At 31.2% G+C, this 19,032-nt stretch overlaps 1 protein-coding gene across 1 annotated transcript; it reads left to right on the top strand.

The window, feature by feature from the left end:
- Positions 1 to 968: 968 nt before the first annotated feature.
- Positions 969 to 17,945, top strand: LOC124360380 (protein obstructor-E-like). Its single transcript, XM_046813958.1, has 5 exons — positions 969 to 1,036; positions 12,643 to 12,849; positions 13,441 to 13,635; positions 17,010 to 17,211; positions 17,842 to 17,945. Exons 1-5 carry the CDS (start codon positions 988 to 990, stop codon positions 17,912 to 17,914), a joined length of 726 nt encoding a protein of 241 aa, XP_046669914.1. The 5' UTR covers positions 969 to 987; the 3' UTR covers positions 17,915 to 17,945.
- The last annotated feature ends 1,087 nt before the right edge of the window (positions 17,946 to 19,032 follow it).

Raw genomic sequence — 19,032 nt, 5'->3', positions numbered from 1 at the left:
TGCTTTACACGAGTTTAACGCTGTAAGTGAAAAGGTTCAATCCCCAAAAATGAATGTGAACACAGTGTTGTAACTCTGTACAGCTCGCTTATCGCTTTTGTCAGTGAGTTAACAGAAACTTTTAATTTCTTTAAGTCTGAAGGGAAGAAGAAACTAAGGTCGGTACAAGATAATGGTGAACTTCAGGCAGAATGTGACGTAGATTGGCCGACGAGATTACGTAGAAAAAAAGAAGTTTTCTGTCGATAGTAATTCTTCTGATTCTGAAGAAGAAAAAAGACCACGGAAAAGGCATGGATAACAAACTCAAAGAAAGCTATAAACTAATAATTAACAAACTTCTGTCTGAGTTAAACAAGAGAATTCCTATTTACAATTAATTTCTAAACAGTTCCGGCACTGATTACAAACACACAAACCCTCTCCCCTGCCAGACACAAATATATAGGTATGCTATTGCATACTTATCATTCATGCACATCATGCATACACATCATTCTTTATAATAAGAGAATGCTTAACGTTCTTGCAAATTCTCTAATAAATACTCTATCCTTCCGAATTATCAGAATACTTATAATCAAAATAACAGTAATGAATAATCAATATATGTAGTAGATTTTCTAGATGAAAATTATGTCTTCAAAGGGGAAATGAGCCTCCAAACCTTTTTCTACTCTTGTATTATAAATATTATTTATAAAAAGATACATCAAAATTCCTCTTAAATTATTTTTTGTACGATTCTTTACTATACGTGTATTATACAACTTTAAGGATTGTGTTATAATATATAAAATTGTGTTTGAAAACCAGGCAGCCAATTAATTAGTTAAACGATTAAAATTAGTGTATATTACAAACTAGTTTTATATACGAATTCAAGTCTATAGTTTCTTGTTTCCTTGAAAAAGTTACCGAATCTCGATGAGGGAGTGTGAGAACGGCCTTGTGACAGGACGTAGAAAGGCAACACCTCAGTACACCATGAGGTCTTGGACTGCTGTCTTCTCTCTTCTGCTCTCTCATGCTGCCGGTACAGTATAGTCAACCAGCTTTTGAGATAACGTTTGTAACATACATTTATAGAAAGACACCAATAAAATCTATAGGACCAGATACATCTATAAACATTTTTTAATAACATAATTAATTAATAATTTGCAGCTACTTGAGGCGCTTACTAAAAATATTGATATGTTCTTATAATGTACTGAATAAAATATACAACCGTGTCTTGTGTTATAAAAACGTTTCGGATGGTAATATTGTCGAACTTCAATAACGTTCTAATCACGGACCGATGTTACTATCGTACCAAGTAAACGATAGTAACATGCTGCTTGTTGATGCTAATTATTACAGTGTAAAGTTGAAACGTTGGATAAAAACTATTAGTCTATACATATGAGTAGAATTTAAATGGACCAAACTAGTCCACGCATATATTTTCTATTATTATTTATATTTGAATTTAATATCGGACTTATTATAATAAATAAGAAAAAAATTATCGATTCTCTGGTTTATAGATAAATATGTTGGGTAATTTACAATCATAAGTATTTTCGAGAGTGCAAACGTTGTAGTTGGTAGTCTAACTGAAACTACGTTGCGACATGTTTTGTAATTAAAAATAAATTACGCGCGAAGAGTATCAAAATATTTCTAGATTTAAAATAACAAATCTGATTTTTAGTTGGCAATTTGAATGAAATTCTGCATTGGAAATCAGGAATTTGATTTTACCTACCAATTTGTGTTTCAAAACATCTCAAGAATCAAGAATGTTTTTAATTTCGATAATAACAAGGTTCCGAACAAATTGTGATTAGGACAAATGTAGTAGTAAAATTGTGTATTCTTCAATTTAACATATGTATAGTGGGATACTTGGGGTACTTTATTCCTGATAAAAATTGTATGTATACAGGGTGTTCACAAAAGGGTGTCACGAATTTCTGTGGCTGATATTACTCGTGATTTAGAACAAAAGATGTTTGTTCTAAATCATGTTCTATAATGTTCTATAAACATAGGTTGAGAAATTTGTCGTTTAGCCACTAGCTGCCATTTTGTATTTTATTTTTAAAACAATATTATACAATATTATTTTTAGAACTAGTAAAGCTACAGATACAAAATTTTGCACATAGGTTCATAATATATAATCAAAATATATAAGAAGAAAACTGAAATAATTGTGTGATTTGCTTTAATATTTACATACTGGCGTCCGTTAAAAATGTAAAAAAAGTATAGTCAGAAAACATGTACAACATATAAACTATTTTGTAATTTTTATAACAATCCTAACGGCACAATTCTCAATGAAACCCGTCAATGCATAAGCGAGCACTATCACTTTAGAGGAGGTATGCGCCTGCACAAGCCAGGAGACATTTTAGAGATACGCTTGCACAAACCGGAAGCAACAAATATGTCACAGTTTTAGAGGCATCAGCTGTTTGTGTCGATAATAATGAAAAGGAGTACCGGTTTTAGCCTTTTTAAACCAAACTGCAATTTGAACATTCATAACATAGATTTTAATGAAGCAGGTTTTGTCAGTTTACCGCGGCCGCCAATCAGTGCTTAGAACGAGGAAACCGCCAGACTGCCATATACATACATTGGCTAGGCTATAGATTTGGATTTTAAACCACCATTTTAAATGTTTTAATGTAGTCTACACAGATCCACTCGTTAGTTTGTGGTTAACTTTAGAACTTGAGTACCTAATATTTTTGATTCGAAAGTAGGTCTGGCCGTATAGGACCGTGTTCCAGCGAGTCTTCTGTATTGTAGTGTTACAATACAATACACAATTTAATATACACTTCCTTATGACAATGTGTATTGACTTTGAACACAATATTAATTACAGTCTTTGGTTTTGTGTGCTTTTTAATCCTCTAATACACGATCTGTGTAACAAATAACCAATTGTAGGCTATACGGTTGTGCTTAGCAGATAAAAATAAAACTTGTAACAGTAGTTTCACTACCATTTATAGGCTATCACGTATCCGCGTATATTTTTCGTTCTGTTCGAGTTGAGTAAGAAGCGGCGGTTGGATGTTTTTAGAATTTGTTTCGTTTAAATTGATCCATCCTCTATAGATTATAGACTAATTATTCATAAATTGTTATGAAATCGTTTAAACGTGTTTTGAACAAATTTGTATAAACCATGTTACGTTAAAAGATAGAGGAGTGATTTATGTGTTCAATCCTAAATAATAATGTAATTATTAATACAATACACTAGCACATTATTTATAAAGTATGTACAGTATACAAATATACACGTGTATACACAAAGGTAGACACCTCGGGGAAGATAGTACTAGGACCAGTAAACAGAATTTGATGGTGTTTTTTTAATTTCTACAATCAAGTATGTCTTTTCCATAATTCCCGATACGACATTCATGTTACTTGGATAGTATTGACTAATACAGTACAATAATATTTTGTCGTATGCATAATTTATGTTGTAACTTACTTGACATTAATCATTAATAACATTTTTCATTCTTATAAACAGTAAAAATCTGAATCCCCGTAACTGGAAAACGATTTAAGCCTGAAATCCCGATAAAAAAAATGTTATAGTGGTGCATCGAGTTTTTGTTGGGAAAATTGTTTTTTTTTTTTTTACTTTAAATTCATAATTCTTAAGATAACATCTTTGAAATCAGAAAAGTAGAATCGTAAAATAGAAAAGTAGAAACCAAAGAAATGTTTTGATCATTCCTCGAGATCATACAGGTATTTCAATTAGGAAGTTTAGACAATGTAAAAATGTAAACTGTTACATCAGGGAGAATTTATGGGTGTTAATAAAACTGTTACATTTTTTATTTATGGGTGAAAATTATTTATATATATTTTTAAAATTATATATATACCGTATATATATATAAACTTATGAAAATTGTATGATTGCAATTTCTTTCCTTATGAAATGTTATTTATTAAAATAAAAAAGTGTCAAATCATCTTTTATGTACGAGTACATACAACTTCGAATTCTTATCTTTAACAGATTTTTCTTGTTCAAATATTTGGGCATATGCTTAAAATGTCTACCACCCGCAATAGAATGTTCAACATGGTTTTCTATTCTTTCTGCTTTTAGAAATGGTATCTAAGCTGTGACCAACTTTTCTTAAAAGAAATTCAAATTGAAAACCTATTACACCACCGTATTCTTGGCTCTGGTGCTAGAATGCTAATGAATACATCCAACACTGTAATGGCTACTTCATGTTCTCCTTGAACTTTTGGCATAGGTCACTTGGAATAATTGTCACCATGACGTAATCAACCTATAGTCAAAAACAGCGAATCTTCACGATTTCTTATAAGTGTAAATTATATTGATTCGCATCACTAAAGAATCTTTCATGTTATAAAGCGTAGTTAGACGTGCGTCTTGCAATCGGGTTCACAGAAAGAACATTAACGATAAACTTCGCGGTCAAGAAACATGTTTTATGCTACCGTAGATTGATTTATTTTTAATTTCTTAATTATAACTTTACATTGTAAATTATTTTGAAAATTTATTTTGTTAGGGATTTTTCTATCAGAAGATAAATATGTTGGAATATCCATATATTGTTATATACATAGTGAGTTAAAAGTGAATGGATACACTCTGTTTAGTTTTTTATGGATAAAGATGGATGGATGGAACTCGGGACACCTTCCTAGGGATTAGAACTAAACATTTTAGTCACTGTTTACAACTTTGCCTATTTCCCTAAAATGGGATTTTGGAGGGAGGGGCGGCTTAAAGTTTTTAAATGTAGCGATCCATTAAGCAATTGTAATGGGTGTCACCCATCAATTGACACCTTATTTGAAAGCTCTTTATAAAAAAGAAGAACAGTGGAAACTAGATCTTTCTATCTCAACCCAGTACAAAATGGCAGTTCATTGAAACTAATTAAAACATAATTGAGGCAAAACATGAACATCCACATTCAGAAGATAAATAACTTCAATAGACAACTACTTTCCTTACAAACTCAAACCTGTTTTACAGTTAATTACTTGCTACAGGGCAGGCCTCCCTTATCTTATCAGTTTACCTTAAGTTACCTGTGTAATATTGTGGTTAATGAAGTTAAAATTTAAAAAAATATCTTTTACTTATTCCAAATAGTAATACTGATTTTGATACCAACATGGTGCTTGTTCCAAGTAGTTAAGACGAATTTTTAAAGATCCTTGAATTTTCTAGGAGCAAACTTCTTTATGTATATCAGAAGATAAGTCTTTGCACATTCAACCACCTGGAATCATGATGGCATTGTAAGACCCGATAAAGGCCTATTATAGACTGAACTTACTTTAATATTCACATCCTAGTATAGAACAATATTGGTGTATATCCCACGTGCTCCAAGGTTATTTTATCATAAATTGTTTTATAACTTTTATCGAAACAACATTATACTGTTCTCATAAAGAAATGTTTATAACGTGAAAAATATCGGTTCCGGTGCTTAAATAAAATACAAAATACAATACTTTGGTGACTACTAAATGTGCGGGTATCCATTCGCTTGTAACTGATATTTATGGTAGTCTCAAGTAATTTGTTTGACATCTTAATTTGCTAATCTACTTTTTAAATAATTTGTTTCTTAAATGTAAAAATTGTTAAAACAATGTTGAGCCCTTGTATAAGTTACATTTTATTTCTCTATGATATTAATGAAAATGCCATATTAAAAGTGAAAACGAATCAGCTTAAAACAATACCTATTTGTGGACTGATTAAAATCCACATGGTAATTGTTTACTGGAGCCATATATTTTACCTCAACAACTAAATGGCTATACAGAAATGTTTTAATCAATGATTTTCAAGACATCTTAGAAGATTTATGCACGGTGGTGCTCCAGCACATTAGGCCTACACTTTGCTAATGAGGGAACATTTAAACGAAGTGTGCCCTCAGAGGTGGATTGGTAGAGGTGGTCCTGTGGCATGGCCTCCAAGGTCTCCAAGTATGAATCCCATAGATTTCTATGTCTGGGGCCATATGACTGTTGTCTGTTCAGCACCGATTTTAAACCAAGAAAATGCTGAACCAGTGCATTGCAACTATCAGAAATCAGCCAGGAATTTTTGAAAGAGTGGGAAAGTCTTTTCTTAGAAGAGTTAATGCATGCATTGCATCCAATGGTGGTCATTTCTTTCCAGCACTTAATTTAAATGTTTGTTGATGAAGTTGAATTTGCCAGATTGTCATGGTAAACAGGTGAAATACGTTGTAATTAAAACATTTAAAACTAATTGTTGTCAAGTCTTTCTCCATTTATTATACTGAAGTGTTGCACCTGAACTTTTGTACACACAATATTTCTTTAAATGTATCACAATTATGGACACTGAGTAAACAAACCTCTTTGTTTAATAGTTTAAAAAGCTATACAAATGGATATAAAATTAAATGGGCTAAAAATTGCTCTTGGCAAATTTTATAAACAATTACGGTTTTTGAGATATTTGTTTGAATAATTTTGAAACGGAATATAGGAACTAAATGATTATTTTTTTGCAAACATGATATTTGTATGGATGGCGAATATCTGGGAAAAAAGCAATTAGGGCATACCTTTTAGGGCATTTTTTTTTATTTTCGGCCATGCCTTCTGAAATATCTCTGCACAAGAAATACCTCTCAAATCAATACTTTCTTACTTTTAGAATTTGAGAGGAACAGATCCCGCTTTTGCCAATGTGTAAATTGTAAAACAATAGCATTCACTCCAGATTTGCGCTTTGTGGGAACAATGTGTGCAGCCTGAACACAACACATTTATAGGCTCTTGAATTTTGACTGAAATCTTTACTATAATAATGTTAGGAATGCTTTCTTCTCCTGAGCCTCAGGGATGCCACCAATTTCAATATTTGTACTCCGGTTATATTCTTCCATGCTTTCAAAACGCAATTTTAATTTGTTTAATTCAGTCGATGATTTATTATTCTCAAAAGTCAAGTCTGTATTCACCTTCCGCCTGTAAAATTCCAATATTTACGGTTTATATTGTTCTTTGTTTTACCACAAGTTTCTAAATATTATAAGGAATAAGCTATAATAAAGAAATGCTATTTGTTTACAATATAAAATTTGCTTGCTCAAAATTTTAAATATTGTTAATTACAATAACATGTAGAGGAAGTATGTACAATACATGGGGAACTACCTTGCACAATGAGGAACTCACCCAGGCAAACAAAACTATTGTTTTATATAAAAATAAAACATCTTGCTTGAACTGGTTTTAACTTGGAATCTTGTGTTAATAATTTTAGATACGCTTCTAATCTGTCATCTAATTCTAGTAAAATAATGCAAATCCTTGTAAAAAGGAAAACCCGATCATTTGACAATAATTTGTTGTACGGAAATCGTATATTCGAATATAAAATTACCACTTACGCAAAATCCTACGCAGAAAAAGTTTTGGACGCTAAAAACTGAACACAACGAAATAATAACCTACGCCAAATACTGAACGATGCCACAAAATTCGCGAGTCAAAGCTTTCCCTAACCTACGCTAATAAACTCATACCCGAAGCCTCTAATTGGCCTTCGACCATTCAATTATAAGGATGAAGAAATAGTTCTACCCTATTGTAATCATTTGTCATACTCTATTTGCAGAGAAATAGCTGTCGTTTTGTACCTTAATATATCAACAATGGCGTCAGGAAATATAATTAAGTTGAACAATAAGTGTTCATACACATGCGAAGTCTACAAAATTACGCGTTTAGTCGCGGGTAATTGATATTCTACATATTAATCACGATTATCAAGGTCATATCAACTACTCAAACTGCGTGGAAACATTGCTTTTACAACTGAATATTGTAGCAGCAATTTTTGTACAGTATATATGTTTGTATAAAGTTAACGCCCATGAAATCTCGGGCCGATAAGAATAATTAATTGTAAATTGGAAGAGCCGTTATAATCTCTTTTCCAGAAGAGGAAGGTGTGCTAACTTAAACCAAAGTAGCGGCCACTCTAGAGAGAATAATGTTTGCCCAATTTGAAAACAATTGAACAAGGGCATCTCCAGTACGGCAATTACAAGGCTTGCCCAGTAAATATTTTCCCTAGCACAGCGGATGTGTTTTATTAGAGGCGAGAGGCTTTACGTTTCAACGAGCGATTAAACAACACGAGCGTCGCTGTGTTGTCGGCGTGGGATTTTTGCGTTTCTATACAATATTTCGATATTATATTTCTTCCCATTAACATTGACTATTGACAATCAAATCGCCAATAAATTTATAACCGATCAATAAATAGGTCCAACGTGAATTGTCAACAAAGCCAATACCTTCTCTGACCTAACCTTGGAGGGAGAAAGTGAAGAAGACCTGCACCGAGAAAGATGTACACATGTGCGTTACGACACAACCGGTTGCCGGTTACACAGACAGCATCATCAAGGCCAAACTACTCGATTATACATGTATATGTGCTTAAATAATAGCTTGTTATCAAATGTCTGAACCCACGTTCTTGTAGAATACGTTTCATCCGTTTCTCCTTATCAAATGTGATTATAAATTAAAGTATTGATTATAAACAATATTATAAATAAAGTTATAAATATTTAACTTCGGAAAATTGAACAAAAGAGTACTGTATAACATAACAGATAAATGCAAAAGTATATAACTATGTAATGGGAAGAAGGAATAGGCCTATATCGAAATGTTTTAAAACATTGCGAAATTATTTTATTTTTAATTGATAGTACGAGATTCGTATATTGTAGCGAAGAACAGCCGTAACATTCTGTGTAGTGCATAGGTTTAATACAAAACGATTGTATTGTGAATTGTGTAATTGGAAGGGGGAACCTCAAAATATTGTATAATGCATAGATTATTAATGTGAAACGGTTTTATTGCCATAGGAGTTTATAATCGAAGTTCATAGTTTATATCGGTGTTTTATATTGCATGTAAAATTATGGTTTGGGGTAAGTGAGGTGTCAAGTTATAGTTTTCATTTACATGTGCACACTGAAAAGAAATGGAACATTACAGATAGGGAGATAGTGCCGAAGAAAGACCTACGGATATAAAATAGTTTGGTTTTAAAAAGACATTTAAATTGTTAATGAAGTTAAAGTTACATAATTCGTGATGCAGTGTTAATTTTCAATCTTCAAAAATAGGATATTTGTCAGCATCGAACACGGTGGATCCATGGACGGAATTATTTAGATTTTTCAGAAAATGTAATTAACTATTTTTCAGACAATCTATGGCCAAACAATTTTAAAACTTTCACTCAATTGCTTTTAGAATTACCAGTTGAGTTTTTGAAGCCTTGATGGCCAAAAGATAAGGGAATGGAAGAAGATAAAGGATATTTTGTAAGTTATACGTCGTATAATCGTCTTGTTAGGAATACAGGGAATAATTCACCATGGCAGCACTCACTGAATGATTTATATATGATATATATTTATATATTACTACCTAGCATCGTGTCGCAACGTTAGGTGCCAGCTCACCGATACGTCATTAATTTGAGTTCTCTTTAGAGCTATTTGTTGAACAAATAATATACTTATGTATTCCTTTTTAAAGGATAGATTCTCGGACTAAAAAAGTTTTTATATAAAACATAATGAAATATAAAACAGTTTTTATTATTCATCTGGATTACAATTGGCATACTGTTTTATTTTTTAATTCTACCAGAAAAAATATGTTTTGTATTAGCACCGGAATTACTATAAAGTTGTAGGAGTTTTAAAAAAAGAAACTATTTTAAAGGTATAATCTAAACAAACAATAAGGCAGATTGAAACTTGCTCAATTTATTAATGTTGGAGTTAAAATTGATTTCCTAAAGGTGTGCATATTTGGTGTTCAAAGGTGGTTAGCAGAGTACAAAAAGGGAGGGTGAGAGGGGGGAGGGACATAGGAAATTACAAATTTATAATATGCTGTCTGCAGGGAAAACATTCAGCTCTCTGAGAATTATTTCCGAAAGATAATTGAATAATTGGTATCTTCGATGACTACGCTCGGCTATAAATGGATGACCATCAGACAGTGCTAGCGGAATGGGACGTAGTGAAGCGACTGGAAATAGGGAAATGAAATGAATTGGCAAAACAAAAGCAAGATTGATTTGAGACAGTACATGCATCAGAATAAATGAAAATCAAGTTTATATTTTAAAAACAATAATTACCCGTATATACAGTATAAACACAAACACCAAATTGTATAATAAATATTCGAATCATTCGAATTTTAAACAGTCAAGAAGCTCGATACAAAATTTTGACATCCTCTTTAATGCCAATACAATTATAACTTCCGTAATAGGCCTAATTGTCACAATTGCAACAGTTTTGTCAGAAGTCAGTAAACCCTAACCGCAATTTTACGTTAGGGGTAACATTTTATTACAGTTTTTATTTCACATTGGTTTACTATTGTAGTTTCAGGATACAGTTGTGTTTACTAATTCAATTATTGCACGAATAAACAATATAACAGTAACTCAAAATAATTATGGGCAGCACGTGTTCATTATTGTTGCAATTACATAAAATTTTAGTATTTAGGTTTACGCGACCGTTGGTTTAACTAATATTTGTTTTCATTTCATACCACTTCGAAACATTGCTCGTAGATGTTATTCTGTTAATAATTATTATTTGAATATGGCATCAACGATTTGTTATACATATTATAGGCTATTGCTCTCCAGTGTTGACACAATTAGTCTAGGCTTACTTAATATTATTATTTTTTACTTCACTTTATTAGCCAGATTGTTATTATTATGTTATATATACCATAATGTTGTTCGACTCTGATTGTTCACGCTGTACGAGTAAACACATCCGCGAAGACCGGGAATTTTAGTTTAGGTAGAATTTTTAATATATAGAAATCTCTTCCAAACACGATAATTTTACATAATTTCAGATTCAAACTACGACTAAACTTGCTACCGTAGAGTAAAATAACTAGTATGTATGCTTGAAATAATTCATTAGTCAAAATGGTTGTTTGAATATATTAAAAACAATCTGAACTATTCCACGGCAGCTAAAAAAAAACATTTTTAGAACTTTTTGAGCAACTATGCCAAAGTGTTACTGACCGAGCGTCAGCGAAGCCAATCACTCGAGGGATTGAACAAATTTTATTTCTGTCTGTCAATACGCATGTCGGCACGATATCTCGACTACGCACTGACCTATATAGTTGAAATGTTGCATGAAGCTTCATTTCTATATAGGCAACAATAAGTTCGATGATGGTGCATGTCACTCTGTAGGATTTGGCTGAGTATTTTGAATATATTTATGTTGCTCCTATGGGTAACCATGATGGGAACGAGAAAATTGCAAAATAAATAAAATTTCACTATTACTTACTAACCTTACAAAATGTCTCTTGTAAACCGGGGAGATGTAAAATTTCTTTTTCGTATTATTGGCTGTCTACCCACGGGACATCTCAAGCATGAAGTGACCTATAGCCTTGATTATAGATCCTTCTCAAGGATCTTATGTCTGTCAGCACGACAAAAAACAAGCTAAACCTGTAAACATGAAATTTTGTTTCTCAGAAGTTTCAGAACTTCACCTTCGAGTTCGATAATAATACAACAGTAAAAATTGCATGCAGCCTTGCCTGTTACACAACAGGTAGTATAATAACAAAAATAATAGTATCTGAAAGTATACTGTATATAAGATGGATCACAATAATTAAAAATGATTTACAAATTACAACATTGTGTGAAAATTACTAGTTTCAAATGAACAGAATTATAGTCTAAAATATTCCTCAGCTAAGACAAACACTTTTCAGTAATAGTTTATCATCCACTGGTTAGTCAGTAATTGAGCTAATTATAAATTATCACTAAAATAAAATAATAGAAAAAATAATAATACACATGATGACTGAACCCAACTAACTCTTGAATCTAAAGAGTGGTTGTGAGCGGTTTACTCCGCTAATACAGAAATATCTATTGGCTGTGGATCATAACAACAATATTACATTTTAAAGAGTTGTATTTTACTTTATTTTATTTGTTGCAGAATTGGGTAACATATTTCATTTTGAAGATACAGCTATACAACTCCTCTCGAAATTTCTTAAAATTCTTATTATTTTTCAAATTTTAGTTTTAGTTTTGTTTGGTTGAGATGTTTTGTTGAATTGTAATGTTCAAAGCAATGCTAACATTTTCCTATGTACAATGTGTATTTTTATGATCAGATATAATTCAAAACTGCCAGGCTGACTAATAATACTCGTAACAATAATTTATGGTTTAGCATTTATTTTGTTTGAAAAAACTCAAGATGGTCACCATCCTTCATACTTTGTAGTAAAATGTGTACGTATTACACTTGTACTGAAATATTCGTTTTCTAATAATATATATAATAATTCATTAATTATATAATACAATTACTTGCTTTATTATTTGAATGAGATATATAATAATTCATTAATTATATAATACAATTACCTGCTTTATTATTTGAATGAGATGTTTGGACTGATTGTGTAGTACTGTATATCCATCCCATGTTTCAGTGTTGGGCCAAGGCCCTGGTGGTTGCCCTGAGAGGAACGGACGCTTCCCTGTATCCACTCAGTGTGATGCTTACATCGAGTGTGTCGACGGAGTGCCAGAACAGAAATTGTGTCCTGATGGCCTCTTGTTCAACGCAAAGTCAGCTTTCTTCGCTTATCCCTGTCAATATCCACCCGAAGTTGACTGTGAGGGAAGATCGCAGCGACGTATGTCAAGTGTTGCTTACGTAAATAATAGTTTGAATTTTATAAACCAGGTCGATATGTTTTAAAATGTTAGCTACATGTGTTTTTATGTAGAAGAGTTAATGGCAATGCTGATGTACTACCTGTAATAGCACATGATTCATCAGGCTGATGTAGCGTAACAGTGATTTCTTGACTAAATTCCTGTAATCCTAAAAATAAGACCTCAGCCCTGCATATTGAGGAGTTTTCATAAATTAAATGAATCAGTATAAGTCGTAATTTGGTAATCTATATAGGATGGAGAATTATATATTCAAGGAAGAAAGAGTTTGGGCTAATATGGACTTGTGAAGCCATAGATTATAAGTCAGAGTAACTAATAAGTGGGAAAATGGATGTTGAATATGTTGTGGTTGTATTTTAATGATAAACATGCTTTATTCAATTGCATAGAATTTACGGCAAAAATCTCATTTGTATTTGCTATACATTTTGCTGTATTATCATTTACACTGAAACTGTTTACATGTGGCTTGCTGTCGCCATATGCATAAAGTATTTGCTTTAAACCGGTAATAATGACATTACAATGGAATTGTTTATGTGCAGAAGCCCCCCAACCAACAGAGGTCTGCCCCCATCAGTTCGGCTACTATAAAGTAGGAGACGCTGAGAACTGTGGCCAGTTCATGATATGTGCAAGTGGAGTCGGCTACACATTTGACTGCCCCGACGGTTTGGCCTTTAACGAGTACAGCCTCCGCTGCGACTGGCCAGACCAAGTGGAGACTTGCAATGCTGAAGGTATATATTCAATATAAGAATAGAAATGTAAAAATGTGAAATTGAAATCTTGGTGAGCTACAAAACAATAATGCTATTGAGTGATCCTAAATCACAGAGTAATTTTAAATCCACCACCTTGATCTGGCAAATTTCCTACATCCTATCGCGTTGTGATCAGAGTGTACGTTAAACAAGATTGATTATTAATTTATTTTTGTACTTGAATATTATGGTCACTAGTTATTATATAAGCATGGTATTAAAGGGAACTGTTCATTATAGTAAAATGACAGAAGATAAACAAAGATGCAGTAGGTGCCACTGAAGAATTCAACTGATCAAGTAACGGTAGATAATGGAATATAAAATCAATTTAAAGTTTGAAAGGTTCGGCCTTACTAATCTTTTAGGTTATTTTCCTAGAACAGGACTGTTCTATTTAACTATTTGTTTTTTTCATTTTGGAATTCTCCTTTTAATTTGATCTAAGAGTCTAATGCCATATATATATATATATATATATATATATATATATATATATATATATATATATATACATACAAAAGAATGTGCGTGTGTGTATGTGTGTAAGGTTAATATAGATGTAAAGGGTAACCTGCAAGGTTTTTACTAAACATTTGGAAAGTACTACTACATCATATTTAACTGCTTCTAATCACGAACATAATATGGCATAAGCCTTTCCTAATGCTCTATCCCCTTGGTGATGGGGATGACTGAGTATTACACATATAATGAACTACAGTAGCATTAGACGAAGTCAAATATTGATAGAGAACATTTACCGCAATTGAGTTAGTGGATTCATGGACAGAGGCTGAGAAATACGTTTAAAAAACACAAGAAGATTTAACGGTTCCTGGAGATAGAAGAGACTTGTCTTAATGGAACGATTAATTTCATGAGTACAGATGAGCAGTAAAGTGAAAAGAAAGGCAATATTAAATTTGTTTACCTTACAATATTTTACTTACACGTATGTAAATAAAAGTAAAAAGCTAATAAATTATTCATTTTTGTGTTCAAAATGTATGTATGTATATACATATATATTACTAAATATTCAATCCTAAACTTGTGTTATCAATTATGTCTTCAAATAATGGATGGAGTAAAATGATGAAAAATGTTTATAATTTGTTATTGGAGTTCTAAATTAGTATAATTATATATGGTTTATTGTTCTCGTATTTTAGTTGATTCTACAAATGTTTGATAATATTGAAACTCTACCCATACATCTTTCTAGCTAAACTTGTGCATTATTTTATTCAGTGAGAGTGATTTACAAGTTGAGGCATAAAACTAAATTACAATAAATATTGGTAACATGTTAATCTATTAAAAATTGTTTCAACATGTTTGAACATGACTTATATTCATTGAAATCGAGTTACTTGTGTACAAATTATTATTGTTACAAAATACTGAAATATTAGGTATAACACCATTATTGCCATAAAAAAATTAATGTGCTAAATTACTAGTGATTGTAAACTTTTTAGTAAGTATCTTGTAAGGCTTGAAGATGGTAGGGTTTTAATGCTTTAAATTTAATACATCAAATCGATTAAGGGTAGTCCAACGTCCCTATACCGCCCATGTTAAATTGACATATTTTCTGTACCATTATCTCCTGTTATACTAATAGTACACTTTTGAAATTGTTTGCAGTTACTTATGTATGATTGCTGAGGCATTGGACGAAAAATATATGTTCAAAAATACATAAAAAATTTTTAACAATTTTTATTTAAAAAACATGTTTTTTACAATTAATTTATTTATAAAAATATTTTTCCTTGTTCAGTTTTCTACCAATTTAAAATCTTTTAGGCCCAAAGCTTACTTATAGAATAAAGGAAGGGCAGAAAAAATTTCATCAAAATATCTCCAACGGTACTTAAGATATGTGTACCTAAGTATGAAAAAAACTTATTTTCGGAAATCAACGATAAACAAAAAATTCTTTGAATATTGTACTTTAATTTGACAATTTACTGATAATCTTTGATCACTCGCTTTTAAAATCCTCCAGGGCAGTACTCAGTATCATCCACTTCTTCTTCTCTCAACTTTCCCTTCTTCTCTCTTGACCCTGGGCTCCTTGGATGCCAACCCCGCTGCGTACTCCGATTTTCTGATTCGAGCTTTGTCAGCAACCTTCAAAGCGTCTATTGTGTTACTGCCGATATCTGAGATTCCCAAATGCTTAAAAACTTCTAATCTACCCAGGTTTCCATTATTGAAAGTTATTATGGCATCGTACACCCCTAGTTCGAGTGTTTTACGGCCAACAAAAACATTTTTCGGCAACCTGGTCCACACAACATTGTTGAAACTGAAAGTCGTCAGCTGATTCAACACAGATTTCTGAGTAATTGAAACAATAACTATTGCCAACCTGATAAACAAAAACTACAAACTAAAACCACTCAAATAATACATGTACTATAGCTATTGTATGAAAACCCACTGATGTGAGGCAATTGGTGCTGAAGTTCTAGCAATCAAAATGTGCGACGGCATGTTTTCAAAAATTATTTAAAAATATTTAAAATCAAGTTGACACCATGTTTTTGGTATTAAAATGTTCAGAAAATACTAAATTTGTTAATTAAACAAAAAAACTAAATTTGAAAATTTTAAAATTTTTTAGTGTTGGACTCCCCTTAAAGAATCATCACCATTCAAATATTGTAGGTACTTTTTCTGAATGTGTCAGAAGATAGTTAGAAATTCAATCTAGTAAATATTTGTATGGCATTTTGATCAGTGATATAATTTGTACCATTTTATTAACTATCTGTTATGGTATAAATAATTTTAAAAAATAGCCAAAAGTAATCAAAAGTGTTACAGCAGCTTTATCTAGAAAATATTTGTTTTGACAGTAAACACGATTTTCTGAATAAAAAATCTAAAAACTTAACTGTTCTAAAGAGAATAATAATTTAACATTACACATTAATACATGCAACATTTGATAAAAATGTATATGCTTGGTCACAAGCCAATGTCCTCTAACAAATCACATGTGAAATGTTAAAAAACTGTTTTAAAATTAGGATTCTACAATGGACATTATTTTAACTAAAAACTGACAATGTATTTTTCGAACAAAAAAAAGGTTTCCTATACTGTTAATGGTGAGAAAGTAAAAATGTAGGTAAAATGTAATTTTCATTTTTATGATAAATCAGTTACACATTTGTTATTACACAATGTGAGAATGTTTAAATTTTGTTGTTATTTACCAGTTTTTCACATTTGTGGTTCAGTAGGTCTCAACTGTGCAAATGTTATCTAGTGTGTTTATTTATTAACAATAAAGATATTTGTTAATATTAACACATCATTTTACTTTACAGCATACCTGGGTTTCTCATGTCCCAGCAACGATCCGAACTCGATATTTGCAGCTGAGGGTTACCGCTACTTCCGCAGCCCATCGGACTGTCAAACATACTTTCTCTGCATAAAAAGCCGCCCACGAAGATTTAGGTGTGGAGAAGGCTATGCTTTTAATGATTTAACTAGCAGTTGTGATGGAATAGAGAATGTTACTGGCTGGTAAGTAAATTTGTTTGTTTTTAACTTCACTACACTTCTTGTTAACCCTTTTAATGGCACTAGTTTATGCCAGCTAAACTCATATTGTTTATACACAGAATAGCAAGCTTGTTTTAGCAAGTTTGCTGACGTTTGGAAAACATTCAAGCAATTACAAATAATTTAGCAGAAAATGGATATATTTTAATATATCTGTTTGCAAATATTTATCATAATTTACCCATACTTAAATTTTACACAAAGCATATTCATTTTTTAATAAAAGTTGATTTGCAGGAATAGTCTATGAGAAGCTAATAACTAATAATAGTAACTATAATATATATATATATATATATATATATATATATATATATATATAATAAATAATAAAAAACTACATACAGTTCCTAATAAATTTGAAAAATTTTTATTTCAGTGTTTTATTTTTAGTTCACATGTTAACTTTGTCTGGTAAAATAAGATATTCTTTCTTTGTATGAATAAAACTGTAATATATATATATTACATGTAATTGTATAATATTATTGAAATTGTTTTTCGTTTATACTAATATTGTTTAGTAGATACTATTTCAACAATAGAATCACTCGACAGTAATAATATTTATGTAATTACAATTTGTTTCAGTGCATTTCCTGCAAAAAGAGAAACTGGTCAGCAAAGACTGCAGCTATTTGTTGAGAGAAATCATCTAACATAATGAATTAAACTGCACTCAAAAGTAAAAAAAATATTCTTCTGGAATTGTCCTAGTTCAAATTGAAAATAAGAATAAGAATTTTAAGAATAAGAATAAGAATTCGTTTATTGTCATAGAGCTTACACAAGCATCGACACAAGTCATGTATAAAATATAAAAATTAGCATAAGTCCAGACAAGGAAAATTCAGTACCCAAAATATGAAGTTGCCAAAACAGTCACGCCACAATTTAAATTATTTTAAAATATAAATAAATAAATAACAAATTAAAACAGGTATGTAACAAACAAACAAATAACAAATAACAACAACAAGTAAAACACAGCCTCAGAAATTACAACAACAGAATTATATAACATTGATAAATTTTTTAATATAGTTTGTATAAATAAAAAACCATGACATTAACATTTAAAATCTAATCATTAAAACTAAATAAGTTATGTCTAGAAACTAACAGTTCTACAGTCAAAAAATTCTTTCAATGAATAAAATGGATTGACTAAAAGCCAGGAATACAATTTTTGTTTAAATTCATTAAAACTATATTTCAAGATAAGTGGTCTTAAACAGTTGTATACTTTCAAAGCAACAACTGTGTGACTATTAATAGTTTTGTTTAGTCTATAAAATTCTATGGATACACTTTCTTTATTTCTGGTGTTATACATATGTCTGTCACTGTATGTCTTCAGAGGTTCAGGATGTTTGAGTATGTAGAGCACAATATCAAATATATATAAGTTAAATATTGTTTGAATTTTATTTGCAATAAAAATTGGTTTACAGTGAGCTAATGGTTGACAACGTGCAATAATTCTAATGGCTTTTTTTTGTATAGTAAAAATTTCTGATATCCTACTGCAGTTTCCCCATAGAATAAGGCCATATCTGAGCACTGATTGAAAGAAAGCAAAATATGCCGTTCTGAGGTAATCAGTGTGCACACAACAAGTGAGACGTCTTAAGAGGTAAACAATCCTGGAGAGCTTAGCTGATAGGTGATCAATGTGGGATCCCCATGTTAAATGATCATCCACACAAACACCCAACAACTTCACATTATCCAACAATTCAATATCAGAATAAATATTGTAATTTACTTGTCTGAGGCTAA

The sequence above is a fragment of the Homalodisca vitripennis genome, chromosome 4, assembly GCF_021130785.1.
Source record: "Homalodisca vitripennis isolate AUS2020 chromosome 4, UT_GWSS_2.1, whole genome shotgun sequence".
NCBI classification, from domain to species: Eukaryota; Metazoa; Arthropoda; class Insecta; order Hemiptera; family Cicadellidae; genus Homalodisca; species Homalodisca vitripennis.
The sequence above is the reverse complement of the archived record's forward strand: the minus strand, read 5'-3'. Positions and strand labels throughout refer to the sequence as shown.

Excerpts from the sequence above, each read along its gene's own strand:
- LOC124360380 (XM_046813958.1), top strand. The coding sequence starts at position 988 with ATGAGGTCTTGGACTGCTGTCTTCTCTCTTCTGCTCTCTCATGCTGCC. Across the intron at positions 1,037-12,642 it reads TCTGCTCTCTCATGCTGCCG|TGTTGGGCCAAGGCCCTGGT; the intron begins GTACAGTATAGT and ends CCCATGTTTCAG. Across the intron at positions 13,636-17,009 it reads GGAGACTTGCAATGCTGAAG|CATACCTGGGTTTCTCATGT; the intron begins GTATATATTCAA and ends TTTACTTTACAG.